Source organism: Bidens hawaiensis, unplaced genomic scaffold (assembly GCF_021521415.1).
Source record: "Bidens hawaiensis isolate Kalapana, Puna unplaced genomic scaffold, B.hawaiensis_p1.1 tig00020443_1, whole genome shotgun sequence".
NCBI classification, from domain to species: Eukaryota; Viridiplantae; Streptophyta; class Magnoliopsida; order Asterales; family Asteraceae; genus Bidens; species Bidens hawaiensis.
The window spans coordinates 240,009-255,763 of NW_027493122.1; the positions used below are offsets into that span (position 1 = coordinate 240,009).

At 32.3% G+C, this 15,755-nt stretch overlaps 1 protein-coding gene across 1 annotated transcript; it reads left to right on the forward strand.

The window, feature by feature from the left end:
- The first annotated feature begins 5,760 nt into the window (after positions 1 to 5,760).
- Positions 5,761 to 13,719, forward strand: LOC143560755 (protein WVD2-like 2). The gene is made up of 6 exons (XM_077048981.1): positions 5,761 to 6,060; positions 7,200 to 7,279; positions 7,369 to 7,459; positions 7,540 to 7,611; positions 13,093 to 13,203; positions 13,332 to 13,719. Exons 1-6 carry the CDS (start codon positions 5,761 to 5,763, stop codon positions 13,539 to 13,541), a joined length of 864 nt encoding a protein of 287 aa, XP_076905096.1. The 3' UTR covers positions 13,542 to 13,719.
- The last annotated feature ends 2,036 nt before the right edge of the window (positions 13,720 to 15,755 follow it).

A 15,755-nucleotide genomic window follows, 5' to 3' on the forward strand; every position in this document is an offset into this window, starting at 1 on the left:
AATATTATTATTATTGTTATTTATATATGGGAGGGATTTTAGGGTTTGGTTTTGAATTCAAATGTTTTTTGGTGAAGACGGATTACACGCCGTCCGATTAGTGTCCACGCGTCTGACCAGGACTAGTGTAGTTGTTGAGAAAGGTTATGTTAGCATCTTACACTTTCCAAAAATAAATATGTTCCTTTGTAATAATCCATGTTAACGGGTATTGTTCGATAATAATTCATATTCATTTTATCGTTATTAGTGATTCTAAATTTATAAAAAATTGGCCATCGTTAAAATTGACTTAACGACGTTATATTTTTCTCTGAATGCCAAACAAATGTTTTAGGGTTTTCAATTGAAAGGAGGATTGGGTCGATTGATGTAAAACTTAGTTCGAAACAATGTTTCAATACGAGTGAATGAACTTACAATTAACAAAACTCAAGTCGTTTGGATTATTGTTTCTAGCTAAGTGTTAAATAAATCGACTTGTATCCTCATTCCGATCAAAAGCCCTAAAACATTAGTTTGAAATTCGAAAAAAAGGTATAACGCTGTTAAGTCTTTTTTAACATGGGGAGGGGGCATTTGGGGCTAATTCTCTTAAATTTAAGACCGCTGGTGGCGATAAAAATATTAAGATTATTATTATGCAATATCATTCAACAATGATTATTAAACCCAATAAAACTTTTTGTTAACGACCAACAAACAAATCATTGCCTAGATACTCTGTACGAGGTGATCCAATGGCAAAGGCCATCGCCAGCTACCCTAACCAAGCTTACAGAGCCCTTAAGCGCCTCTAGGTTATCTCCAATATGGGGAACAAATTCAACCAAAAGGTCCACATTTGTATGAGTTTTTGTACAACTCGCATTTGTATGAGACTACCAGTTTTCCAACACTACCATTGAGATTTTAAACATGTATAATTCATGACAGAGGATAACAGTCCCAATGTTTTCAAACGGTTTTCATTAGATATAGTGATTAAGTTTTTGCAGACTTACGAGATGATTACTGTAACATTCGGGGTTTTTCCGTTTTCTTTGTATTCGACTCGTACTATAATTCAGGTATTGGATTATTAGTAAAGGATAAAGGTTATTTTTTCATTTTTCGTGTGCTTATATCACCACAACTAGTTTATGTATTTTAAATATTAAGTTTTAGCGTTGAAAAAGCCAAGATTCAAACTGTAAGGACTAGTTTTAGAACAACTGAAACTTTGGGTAAACACCACCTTGCCACACCACGCGACGAGGAGGGTTGTTGTTGCCGCGTAGCACGGGCAGACTGCATCAGCAGCTAGTTCGTGTTCGTGGTTGGTTCAACTCGTTTAGTCCAAGTTCCAGCTTGTTTATTGATTAAATCTTTATCCCAAATGTGTTGTAATTCAAAAAAACTATGGTTTCGGAACGCATAGTTTTATACTTAAATGAAAAAACTTAAAATGTTTTCACAAATTTTCCAATAATGTGAAAACATTGATAAAAAAGTGAATTTGAAAGAAAGAAATAAGAAACCAAGCAACGAATCCCACGTTGAAAAGGAATGACAAACTACCAAACCTAAAACTTTGACTTACTTTGTATTCATATCGAAAGTGTCTTTATTATATGCTACCTAGGTCACATTCGTGCACATGACACGGCTACCACTCCTTTCATTTTATACATGCCATGTTTTTCTAAAATTATCATTATCTTTTATACGGTCGTTATACAACAACAATCATACCCAGTAAATTCCACACATAACAAAAAACTATTATTATAGTCGGGAGATTGTGTGATTTATACAAACCTTGCCTCTATCCCTAAATAATAGAGAGACTGCTTCCAAGAGACCACTGGCTCTAAAAACAAGCAAATATAATAGTAGAATAGTAAACAAAACATAAAATAAAATATTGAAAAAGTATAATATTTAGTATTAACGGAAAAAGGATGATAAGTAGATAAAATAATTATAATAAATAGCAGTATAGGTAGTAAAAATAAACAGTAGTAGTAATATAAACAAATTATACTAAGGTAAAAAAACCATGTTTTGTGCCACAAACATGGACTTATTCAAGTATCAGATACCAACTTAATTTGTGTCGTTTTATCGTTGCAACGTGCGGGTGTTTTTTTTAAATTAAATATATAAATTTGTTGTATTTGGGCGTTGACAAATTTGTTTTTTGGTTTAAGTTTGGTGTCGTAACCCGCCACCGACTGAATTAGCGTTAACCTGCATCTGTACGGCCCATGTTTTATCATTCAACTACACATCGTTTTAGACATGTATTTTTATTATAAGTTATACGAGTGTCAATACTATTCTATGTGTTTATTTCTTTGAGCTTATTAACCTTATAGTTAAACAATTTATATAAACAAATTACAATTACAATTTTAGATAAAAGTAGAATAACACCTATATTAAACAAGTAGAATCGAACCATAAAAGAGAGATTGAGGGAGCATCGGATGTCGCCTGCTTGACTGTAGGGTGAAGGTCCAGTGATCAAAGGAGGGCAGCTGGAGTCAGGGAAGTGTAGGGTGGAAGCGACCGCTAAATGAAACTTTGTTTTGTTATATGTTGATGTACTAGGTTAGCTACCCGTGTAGCACACGGGTTAAAATAAACAAATTTATTTAAACAATAACATAATGTGACATACAAAAAAAAATATGTTGAACAGATATAAAGATATATTATATGGTATAATAAATTACACATTATACAATATGGAAATATAAAATTTATAAATCTCTAAATATTTCTTGATACTCAATATGTGTAGTATTATTTGTAAATTTACTTGTTTTTTCAAAACTTAGTAGTTTCACATTGTTTCTGATTTTAACTCTAGATGATGCAACAAATAACGGGTCATCAGTTAAAACAAATTGTCTAAAAAACAAACCAATAATCTACAATTATTGACCTTCGCTTTTGTTAATCTTCATTCCAAACAAAAACTAAGTAAAAATTTCATTATTTAAACTTAGTACTTTTATCTAAAGGTGTAGGATTTAAATAAATAAATAAAATTGTGAGTTCCAATATTATTTCTGGATATGATTTCGGCTTCTATAGCACGATTATCATATTGTATTTTCACATGTAGCTTAATTTCATTGCATAGACTAATTTTCTAGTTAATATTTTAATCAACATCAATTCAACATCAGCTTTTAGAACTAACATATGACTTAACAACCTTATATTTCGAGGTCATTTAAAAAGTCAAGAAACTAATAATTTCTTGTAATATATCATTTTATGTCTGATAGATACCATATGAAGAATATAAGGATATACAAAGTCAATTCATTGTCTGATTTACAGTGTGCTAACGTTAAACATTTGTATTCCAAATGTAAGAAGTTGTCTTTACCGCATGAAAAACCAAAACATGTAGTATAGTGTTAATATTTTTGTGGGTTTTTAAGATGATGAATTTAACATAAATGATGGGTTGATTAAATAGCAAATTAAAAAAATGTTGTAAATGGCTACTTTTTTAAACCAACCCGCGGATCGAAATAAATTGTTTTGACTTGAACCATGTTTGATACTTTAACCGGTTAAAAAATCAGTCGTTTGAATTAACATAAACATCGAGAATACTTCAATAGCTAATTCGTCTTTTAAGAGTTTGAATGATTAAAAAGAAAAAAAAATGTATTTAATATGAGAGAGATGAAGGAAAATTTAAAATACAAAATTATTTATAATAAAGATAAATTATTTAATATGAGAGAGAGGAGATAAAATTTTGTAAGAATTAATATGATGATAACATGTGACAATAACAAAATTTTATTTATTATATAGTATAGATGACCTAAACATATTCAACACCAAGAAACAAAACATGCATTAGCCACTTGTACTGTCTTATTAAAATGTTTGTAACAATAACTTTATTTATTTGGTAATGGTTTGGAGATTCTAAAAAGCCATTGAAGCTTCTTTCAACCTTCATTCCAATAGTCAAAGATACCTCAACAACCATTCGTGTTCGTGTGTTTTTTTTCCTTTTATACCATCACAATCTGAATCAAACCATTTGGTTAAGTTTTGTGACAGATCAGAAGCTTATTATTATTCACTTGGTATGTTTGTTTTTCCAGTTTTTGTTTTGTTTTAAATTTTTAATTGGCTATCTGATGTTGTTTTGTGTGATCTTGTGTATATTAGTGTTTTAATTTCAGTTAATTTGTTTTAATTATTTTGGAGAAATGAAGTTGCAGTAGGTTTGGAATTAGATAGGGCTCATTTTGGTTCAAATACTAGACGAATATGATATAATAAGGGTGCAAACGGGCTCGGCTCATTTCGAGCTCTATTTTCAAAGCTCGAGCTCGGCTCGTGAATGGATTTTGAAGCTCGAGCTCGACTCGTTTACTATTTATCATTTATTTTTTTATATAATTATAATTATTTTATATATATTTTTCTATTATAATTGTATGTATAAAAGAATATATATATTATTTAGTTGTTTTTATTTATTTTTTCATAACGTTATATTCATTATTTAATAATTATTAAATATATATTTTAAAAAGAATATATAAATGACAGGCTCGTTTAGGCTCGCGAGCCGGCTAGAGCTTGATAAGTAAAGCTCGGGCTCGGGCTTGTTTATTAAACGAGCTTATTTTTAGGCTCGAGCTCGGGCTTGATAAAGCTCGGCTCGATCGAGCTTTATAACGAGCTGATCTCGAGTAGCTCGCGAGCAGCTCGACTCATCTGCATCCCTAATATAATTCACCCATTGGGATTTAATATACATATATGGTTTAAGGTGAGGATCCTAAAACAATTTTCTTTTTTTGAAATTGAAAACTTTGATAACCGTTTTAAAGGTCACTAAAAATCTATTTCAAAAGAATAAAAAGAAAAATAAAAAAACGAAATATTTTAAAAAGTAAAAAAATCAAAATGTTTATCTAGCATCCCGGTTTCCAAAAACACAATAAAAATTTTACCTGTACATATTTGTATATTATTATACAATCTCCAATTACATAATATACACATATGTACGTTATCATTTATCTGTACATATGTTTATAAAAATATCATGTATGTGCATATATGTACACACGTGCTTAAAATTGAAAAATAAGTATTATACACATATGCATAATTTAGCGAAACCGAGATTTTTTTTTGAAACGGTGATGTTAGATAAACATTTTGGTTTTTTTTTTACCTTTTTTTTGGCTTTACAGTTTATTTTTTCTTGGGGTTTTTTTGTGGTCCAAAATGGATCTCAAAGTTTATATGGTTCTCACACGATCCCAATAGTTAGTGGTGCACAAATCGGGTTTTTCAAATACTCGGTTTCGGGTATGACGGGTATTGGAAAATCAGGTATTAGCAATACCTGGGTCGGATGCGGGTCCAGGTATTGTCTTTAAAAACCATACCCTATGCATCGGGTTCGGGTCGGGTATACAACTGGGTATTTGAATATCTTATTTTCGGGTTTTTTTTGGGGGTATTTTTCGGGTATATTTAGGATTTTTTAGTAATTTTTAGGGGTATTTTTCGGGTATAGATGAGTATTTGAAAAACCCGGTTCCAGGTATGGAAACGATTCCGGGTATTACCGGGTACAAATCGGGTCCGGTTCGGGTACTGATTTTGCTACTGAAATGCATACCCTATTCTATTACATATATACTGTGAATGATCATTTTACATGTCGAGAAAACACAATAGAGATATAAATTTTAGCACATTAATTCATGCAGGGTGATGGGCCGGGATACTAGTAGCGTTAACATAAGAAAAAGTGGTAAGGTGAATGGTGTCTCTGGTGGTATGAACCCAAGACCTTCGGGAGTAAGTGTTAACGTAAGAAAAAGTTATGAGAAGCAAGACGCAGTAGGCGTTAAAACCACCAAACAAGAAGCAGAAGCTGTTTCTTTCAAGGGCAAGACTCCAAAACCCGAACCTTCAAAATCTTTAAGTTCTCCTGTTAGCCCGGCTGCATCAGGGCCCGAGAAAGTTATATCACCCAACGCCAGTTCTCCCATGAACGCAAAGCAATTGCAGGTATACATATACTCTATTGTTTAAGCTATCTTTTAGTCCTATATATAATTTCTCAACTTTCCAAAGATGGTTCGGTTCGGTTATTAGGCGAAACTGAAACCGAAGTCATCAGTTTTTAGAACATACAAACCGTTTGGTTTTCGGTTTTTTGGGTTATTTTCGGTGTCAGTTCGGTTATAGTTTTTTTTTTCAATTATGTGTAGACATTGCAAAAAAATTTTAAAAATGAAGATGATGCTTTTAAGCTTGTAAGAGCGTATTAGAGTACCGCAAATACATTGAATACAAAAAACAAAAATATGGGGCGTGTTACGTGGAACCATACGAATACAAAGTTGCTAGAGTAGTAGAGTTTAAAATTCAACAAAGTTCTTAATAAAAAAAAACGCTAAAAGTTTAGTTACAATCTTCATTCATCATCTTGTTCATCTTCAAAGTTTAGTCCCAATCTTCATCATTTTCATCACCATCAATCGGTTCGGTTCGGTTTTTTTTCGGTTTTTTAAAAATGGGAAACCGAACCGAAACCGAAAATTCGGTTTTTCAAAAATAAAAATAAAAATATTAACCGTCGGTTAATGCTTCGGTTCGGTTTTTTCGGTTTTGGTTCAGTTTTCTGATCACCCCTATTTTGAATGCTTCTCATAATAGTAATCAGGTTCTACTTCATTGAGCTATCAAGTAGAAGTTTTGCTGAAAGAGAGAATAGTTTTCCGGTGTTTTAACATGGCTGTTGTACATAATATAGGATTTAGTCTCGTGATAACACAAAGCTGAACAAAGTGCCATTACTTGTATAAGTGATATCGTTTATCAGGAAGAGAATTTCCAGTATTACCCTTGTTTAACAAGTTTTCTAATACGAAGTAGATGACATTTGCCAGCAACATTAAATCAATGAACCAACAAATGAAATGATTATAAGTTTAAGTATCGGGCCAATTAAATGCCCCAACGGAAAGATCATAACTTAAATGTTCTTTTATTTATTTTTAAAAGTAAGGGCAGAATAGTACTTTTACACCCCACTTAACTGTAATACTTAACGAGTTAACGGTCATCCATGCCAAGTGGCACTAGTGTTACCTGCAACAAACTATTTGGACCATCTTTGTCATTTTAGAAAATTTGCATAACAGAACTCGCCTTACTCCACACCGCCAAGAGCTCAACAATCTTCTCTACATGACGAAGAAGATAATTGGTCACTGGCTTCATCGTATCCTTTTTTGGTTTTAAATATCTTTTTGTTATTAATAACTTAAATCTTGTAGTATGTGAGTGTTAGTTATCCTTAACACTGCACAGTGCAGCAACCTCACGGACAGTCAAATCACGAGTAACAGTTGGAGTAGCTCCCTCCTTTAGAAGTGCTCAACGTGCTGAACAGCGTAAAGAAGTAAGTAATTTCCTCAAGATCTTTCATTATCTGAATTATTAAAAATATATATGTATATTATTTATACCATCGTCTTTTAGTTTTATACAAAGCTGGAGCAAAAGCAGCAGGCTCTTAAGGCAGAGAAGATGGAGTATGAAGCAAGGACCAAGGTACATTAATACAAAATTGTCACTCAACCTCTTAAATCATTTTATTCAAAGGTCTAGATTATTATTATTAATATTATTATTATTACTATTATTATTATTATAGTATTGTTTATGTAATAGGTATTAGCACATTAATTATCCTGACTGACCCCTACTATACATATATATGGATTAGGATCATATGAGAACCATTTTGAAATTGAAAACTTTGAGAACCATTTTGGACCACAAAAAAATATTTTTAAGAAAAATAAAAAAAATTATAGAACAAAAAAAAACGCAAAAGTAGATAAAGTAAAAAAACAAAAAAAAATATATTTCATTCCGGTTTCATAAAAAAATAATAAAAAATTTAAAAAAACTATCGGTTTAGCAAAATTATACATATATGTATTATACTTATTTTTTAATTTTATACATGTTATTCTTTATACACATATGTATAATTAAGATAAATGATAATGTACATATTTGTACATTATGTAAATCGAGATTAAATAAAAATATACATATGTGTATAATTAGTATTTTTTTATGTAACTGGGATGAAAAATAAATTTTTTTGGTTTTTTTACTTTTTAAAAATTTTTTTTTTTTTTTTGTTTTATAAATTTTTTTAAATATATTTTTATGTGGTTTTTTTGTGGCCCAAAATGGTTCTCAAAGTTCTAAATTTCAAAAAGTTCTTTTAGGATCCTCACCATATATATATATATATACTAGTAGGTACCCGCGCGATGCGGCGGCAACAAGAATTGACAACACGACACTTGTTGCATGTTTGTTTATTAATCCTCTTGTAATTAATTGAATAGTTGACCAAAAACATAAAAAGTAATAAAATTATTAGCTTAAATCACTAACGAGCCTAACTTGTAACCAATAAGTTGAAGCTTGGATCATGAAACTTTCATGTCCAGCTTAACAATTGATTCTGTAGTGTCCTCTTCTGTATTTTTAAAGCGGGTTTTATACTTAGATACTGCAAAGATAAAAAAAACAAACTATATGAAACATAAACAAAATCTATATGAACCTAAGAGTTGTGAAAAGTTGGTTTTATATTTGTTACAAGTTATCAAAGCAAGATCTATAAGAACCTAAAACAAAATCCTAGTTTCACACGCAAGTTGGTCAAGGTCCGCGTTGCCTTCAAATATGACAATTTTGCACAACAATCTTCTTGTTTTCTTCAAATTTTCACAAATTATTTTATGCCCTGGCATACAAAATTCCTCCGCAAAAACACATCTAAAAAATCTCATTTTGCCCTTATTGTTTATGAATTTTCCCAGCCTTTGTATAGCTCCCATCTTTATATGCAACTCTTTCACACATAATCCAAAATACCCAATATTCCCTTATTGTTTTTAATCAAAAGTATAATGTTTTACACTTCAGAAGGCCATAACTAACAGCCCAAATGTACAAACTAAGTGAAAATAGATTATTTTGAACTTTAAAAATTGTTTAAATATTAAAATTTAGTGATTTTACATACTGCCGTAGTGCATCAATGTAACAGGATAACATACTCAGCAGATGATATAATGAGATCAACAATGAACTGGCTGAGATGATTCCATGGATCATAGATATAATCTTTTAACACCTTGAAGGTATTATAACAAGCCTGCCACATAAATAATAAATTAAAAAGGTCAACGCCACCTTTTCGTCACTGGCTTGGACTTGGCCTTTTTGAACAGGTCAATCATGCAATTAAAGAATCTATTTTTATTGAAAATAATTTTTTTGTTGTAATAATTATCAAAATTATTGAATATTATAAAATGTTGGGCAATGGTGTTGCGGGTCAACCAAAACTGACCTATTTCAACCCATCCAACATTCCAACCCGCCTAATTTGCATGTCGTGTTTGTTTGCTACATGTATTGAACTTGAAGACCTAAACTATAAAGATTAATTTAATAATAGCAATAATAACAATGTTAAAATAAGTTTTTTACAACATATTGGCATAATTGTGTTAAGCAATATGGAAGTTTACCATATGGTTAGCAAGGTTATATGGTCATAAACCAATACTAAAGTTCCCTGGTCCATATGTTAATTAACATGCTGCAAGTTATTATTAATAACTTGCCACATTTTAACAAGTAAACGTGTAAAAACCATGATAAAGAAACCTTTACGGTCCAAAACGTTGATACCAACAATATAAAAAAATACAAATTTATATATTCAAACACCATGTCCACTAAAAACATGTCTATAAGAGTAACAAAAATCAAAGAAATATTTCGAAGTTGATCTTTTGGAAGGTGTAGCTGTGTAGCGCCGATTCATAGGCTTTTACTCCTCCGCCGCCTTTGTCTATCATTGTCCTTGGTGCAATTACCGTAATACCCCTAGATCTGCAAAAAATTAATTGAAATTTAGCCCAACATCGATACTGTAATAGTGTGATGCGCATAAACAACTTGTAAAAATAAAGTTGGAATTTGATCCACTTCTGCCTGTTTTAGCAGTCAATAAATAACAATGAGTCAATGACACGGGGCAAAATAAAGTAGGTGGGTAAACAAACCAAGCGTTCAGTGAACTATTCGTGAACTATTAGTCGTGAAGTTTGTTCATGGCCGTTTATTTAATGAATGCACGAACATGAACAAAATACTTTGTTTATTCAATTCGTTCACTATTTTATGTTCGTGAATGTTCGTTTACATCCGCTGCTTTAAAATCGTTTATGTTTATTCATTCAATGTTCGTTAGCTTACATTTTCTTAACTTCGTTCACGTATAATATGAGTTTTCAAGTATTAGTGGCTTAGGCTGGTCAAACTAATAAGATTAGAATCTGCCAATTAACTCAAAAATACCCCTTAAACACCCCAGTAGTAAAAATATAAATTCTGTCAATTAACTCAAAAATATCGGAAATCGTATTTTGACCGGTTTGTAAAATGACTTGTAATCAAACTTTTATATGAGCTTTACCCATTTAAATATGCTGCAATTGATTCATATTAGAAGCAAACTCAAAATTATAAGTTGGTGCCCAAAACACCTTTTCACACGTTACAAATTTACAAAGTCAGTCAAATGCATCAAAATTGTTCTTCAGTTACCCCTCTAGCAGTTATTTGTATTTCCCATTTTTTCTCCTTTTCATTTATACCATTCTAATGATTTAAAATAAAAATAGATTAAAAAAACATGATTTTGTATTGTTTCATTTTACTTGGTCCTTTAAGATTAAAAAATTAATAAAATTAACTTAACATTAACGATTTAAGGCAGCAATAAATACTGTTATATGCTCAACAAACGTCAAGTGAATGTTTTGTTCAATGGCCTAATGATATGGTAGTATGATGCAGTTAAAATGTGTCTTTATGAATCCTGTAATAATCGCACTGTATTTTTCAAATATAATATATATAACTAATTTATAAATAATCGTTTGGTTAATAAACTACTTACAGTAAGGATGGGCAAATTCGGGACCGATACCGGTACCGATTTGGTACCGTCGGTACCGATTCGGTACCAACGTTTTGAGTTTCGGTACCGGTACCGGTACGGGACCGGTATTTCCCGAAATTTTACCTTAAATACTGGTCTCGTCCCGGTCTCATACCGGTGCCGGTACCGAATCGAATATTTCGGTACTGGTACCAAGAATCCGCGATTTTCGGGACCGGGACCGGTCTACCGATCTCATCCCTAACTTACAGTATATGGGATACAAAATATCAGAAGTTGAGAAGCTTTAGGCTGCATTATATATAGTAAAATTTCTATTAGCGGTGTCAAAGCAAACATCGGTTCAAGTGCCACCACGTTGTTTCCAGCTACCCCCGAAAAGTCTACCTGCAATAAAATTTCATTAGACATGAATCATTGATATTTCAAATGTACAACAGTGAAATACACATATGATGAGGGTCTTTAATAGTTTAACAGATACCTTGCTAGATCTCTAATGCATAAAACAAAATTGGAGATGGTTTTGACTTTTGAGTCAAGGTGCAGGTTCATTAATGGTGATAGTAGTGAGCAGCTAAAACTGATCTTTCCAATGTAGCTTCAAATCTCTGAATGCAAATGCATAAAGATCATGTTAATATGCACATTTATCAACCAAGTAAAAACTAAAAATGTATGTAAATCAAAATTCAAGAACCTTTTGTGGGTTGATGTTAACTCTGGATAACCAACCATTGTGTGCAGAATTTGAATGTACCATCCATCTACCCTTTTAGGTCTGAGTAAAGAAAAAAAAAGAACCAATCAAACCAGAACATCTAAAAATGGTATAAGATTATAGAGTTTCAAACATCCAACTACTCACTATACACATCAAAAGATTCATAATTTAATAGCATAAGAAAAAGTTTTGCAGCTTTAAACCACTAATTATTCAAACGGGTATCAAAATACAGCAATACAAACAATTAGAAAACTGAACAAACAAATACTAACCTTCCTGTTTGTCTATGTATATCAAGCTAATCAGTGTAGAAAACATGATCCATGGCTTCAACGCTAACACCAGTATCACTTTGAGGCATCACAAGCACATCTACAACACGAACAGTGTGTAATCATCCACCAATTCCCCAAGCATCAATCGCATAACTTCCACCAGAACTCAAGCTCGCCCAACACAACACAACCAAACAATCATAAACCCTAACGCAACACACAAAACTACAAATTCACTCACGTATTAGCTCTCAAATAACAGATATGCAATTTACCGTGTTTAAGCATCTTCAACAAGGTGAGAGTTTCTCCCGAGTAGCTCAATACTGTCGCCAACAAAAGATTGAATTCTGCATCTTTGAGATTTGAGGAGAGTTAGATCTAGGGTTTCAATAAAGTAAAGTTAAAGCAACCAAGTACTGAAACAACACATTTCATATAACAAACAATACAAAAATCAAAATCATCAGCATCAAGCTATAATATTCCAGATCCATATGCTGATTACAGCATCAAAACTTACGGTTTCTTAGCTTTCTCAAGTCAATGAGCATGACTGAAGTGAAAGAGACATGAACTGGTCGGTCGGCTTGAGGCACCATCCCAATCCCACCACTTCAACAAGTTGAACCACAAATATTACACCCTAGATGAAAACCAAAAAATCGATAGAGATAATTTATGCCAAAAGCATCGCTTACAATGAAGGTGGATCCAAGAAGACTGATTATGTGTTTGGTGGCGGTGGCGGTGAAATTTGAACAGGGGATTTGAGTTTTCAATGTGGTTGTTTGAAGCGGGAGAAGTATAAAGTTTCAAGAGTGGTATATTATGCTTACGAAGTTGTACAACTCTTAAAATTAAGAGATTTTGTTAAATGACAAGTTTGCCCTTCCTATATGTATTATAAGATAGTATAGATATAGATATATATGACCTCTTACCCTTGTTGTTTGAAATAAAATGGGAACCGGATTTGATTCCATCTTAGTCTACCAACAAAATTAGTGATTGTTAAATGGTAGGAGGAGCAAGAAGAAGCTATAAAGCAGCTCAGAAAGACGATGGTGGTTAAAGCAAACCCTGTTCCCAGTTTTTACCGTCAAGGACCTCCGCCAAAGGTTGAACTTAAAAAGGTATGCAATATATTTTGACATTCAAAAAACATGCAAAACATATTATTACTTTTATAAACCACCTATACATTTTATTACTTACTTTCAAAGTTGTTTAATAATTTAATGACCCGACGCATTGGTTGCAGCTCCCTCTAACACGTGCCAAATCGCCCAATTTAACCAGGAGAAAGAGCTGTGGTGACACCACACACGAGAAGGTTCTTTGTTCAAAGGTCCGTCACAGTTTAGACTCTTACAAACCCACGAGTGCTACTTCAAGTCCAGTCAGTAAACCAAAGGTCCGCACCACCAAAACCAAACTGGAGACTAACCCAAACATCGCAGTTCAGTCATGACTCGGCTAAATGGTTGAATTTCACTGCATTTATGTTAAGCGAGGTTGTGATTTGTGTATATCATAATAACATATGCATTAGATAGATAGAAAAAGAGAGTGAGAGACGCACGAGTGACGTTAAATGTTTATGTTTTAATTTCTGTTACGCTTCTTTTTCACTTGTTTAATTTGCCATTTTCGACACATTTAGAAGCGAGTTATCATATATTTAAAGAATTGGTCAAATGTTAAAATTCATTTTTTGACACATTTAGGAGCGAGTTATCATATTTTTTTAAAAAACGGACCCGGGTAGGAACCGGGTATTTTCATATCGGGTACAAAATGGGACCGGTTCCAGTCAAGAACCGGGTAGGAACCGGACCCGACCCGGTGGAATAATATGTGAACCCAGTGGAACCGGATAGGGTACTAACCGGGTCCGGTTATACCCAAAAACCGGGTACACCGGGTTTATGAATTTTAAACAAATATAGCAGTTAGGAACCGGTTCCAACGGCTATATAGCCATTTTTGGTGCCTTGTTAGACTTTGTTGTTAGACTTTTTGGTGCTTGCCATAGTAACTAAGAGGTGGTGGAAGTGTAAAAAAACGGAGGCGTAGGTTGGTCGGGGTTGTAAAACGAGTGTAAACCGAGAAATATTTTTAGTGTTTTTGAGTTTGATGGTAAAACAATGGATAACAAATCAATTTATATGGTTCAAGGATATCAAAAATATAAATACCCAAACCGGGTATTGGGTCCACCGGGTACGACCTGAAACCGGTTCCGGGTCGAATCCCGAACCGTTTTTTTTTTTTGCACGTCTAGCCTAGAGATACACCTAACCCACCTACTCACTCATCAATCAATCAGGATGTTCAGTTGAATTAAACACAATAACCACAACGTAAAGGTCCTACCTACTAACCCCTTTGAATGCACCTATATGCTCCACTAATAAAAAAATATATATAGGCTAAGAAAACGCTTAGACAATACTAAATGTGGAAAGAACCAATGTACATCTACGTAGTTATCTAAAAGCTCACAACCTTAATCATACATTTTCAGAAACTCTTATGTAATTTTCAAAAGTATATTTGAATTTATTATTTTAAATCGTGTAAAAGAGTCGGAATTTTTTTATTGGATGGTCAATGATCATGTTGTTTTCTTTTTTACTAATAATACGAGATCTGATCTTGAACCCATTTGAATGTTCGTAAAAGATGAGATTTTTATTACTTATATTTATATTCGCTCGGTTGTTTGTTCATTAAAAAGAATTATTTTATAAAAATAAAAAAATTTGATGATTAAAACATAAGAGTCTTATTGGCTATTGGTCTATACTATCGTATCCAATAAATGAACTGACAAATGTCTGGAGAACCAAAACTGATACGAATTATATAGGTGTATACATATATAACTCGTATAGGTGACCACACGTTGCAGACCCAATAACACCGTCTTTTTGTATGCATCTGATTTTAGTATTTTATCTGTACGGTGGACCGAGTAATGGGTAGACCCACCTCATATTAGACTGGCTCTAGAGTGTATGTTAACTGTCGGTAGGAACTTTGAAAACAACCGTAGGTTTCATTAATAAAAACATATAATGATTAATGCTTTATAAGTTTTTGTTTCCATCTTTTATTCTTCAATAATAAACTTTTTTGTATTTTTATAGTTTTATACTTTTATATGTATGTTGTTACTTTAAAACACAATATAAAATTATAAATCATTTGTTTCTATAGTTTCAAAATTGTCATTCCGAAAATTAATTTAATTATGATTTCATTCAGTTTTTTAGCAGGGCTGGCACAACTTTTTAGAGGCCTAAAGCAAATCAAAAAATTATGTCCCTTTTACGAGTTTTGTTTTTATTAACCGTTTTTCTATTCCGTCAAATATCAATAATAATTAACTTTAATAGCATAATCTATGTGTAAAAATCAAAATATTTAACCTCTATATATGATCTTGATTTTTGCACTTGTATTATTAACGTCTAAAGGTACTATACATAGTTATAAACGTCTAAAGGTAATATACATAATGGTTAATTAATGATATAAACATATATATACATAACAACGTGGTTAATGGAATGGATAACATGTGTTGCGCAACAAACAAATAGATTAACAAAAATAAGAGTAATAAAAATTTAATAAATTGTCAACCAGCTCGATCGACTCTCTCTTCCGACTCTCCATA

Bases quoted from the DNA above. Each gene is read 5' to 3' on its own strand.
- LOC143560755 (XM_077048981.1), top strand. From the start codon at position 5,761: ATGGGCCGGGATACTAGTAGCGTTAACATAAGAAAAAGTGGTAAGGTG. The intron at 7,460-7,539 runs GTAAGTAATTTC...ATCGTCTTTTAG, and splicing joins GTGCTGAACAGCGTAAAGAA to TTTTATACAAAGCTGGAGCA. The intron at 13,204-13,331 runs GTATGCAATATA...CATTGGTTGCAG, and splicing joins CAAAGGTTGAACTTAAAAAG to CTCCCTCTAACACGTGCCAA.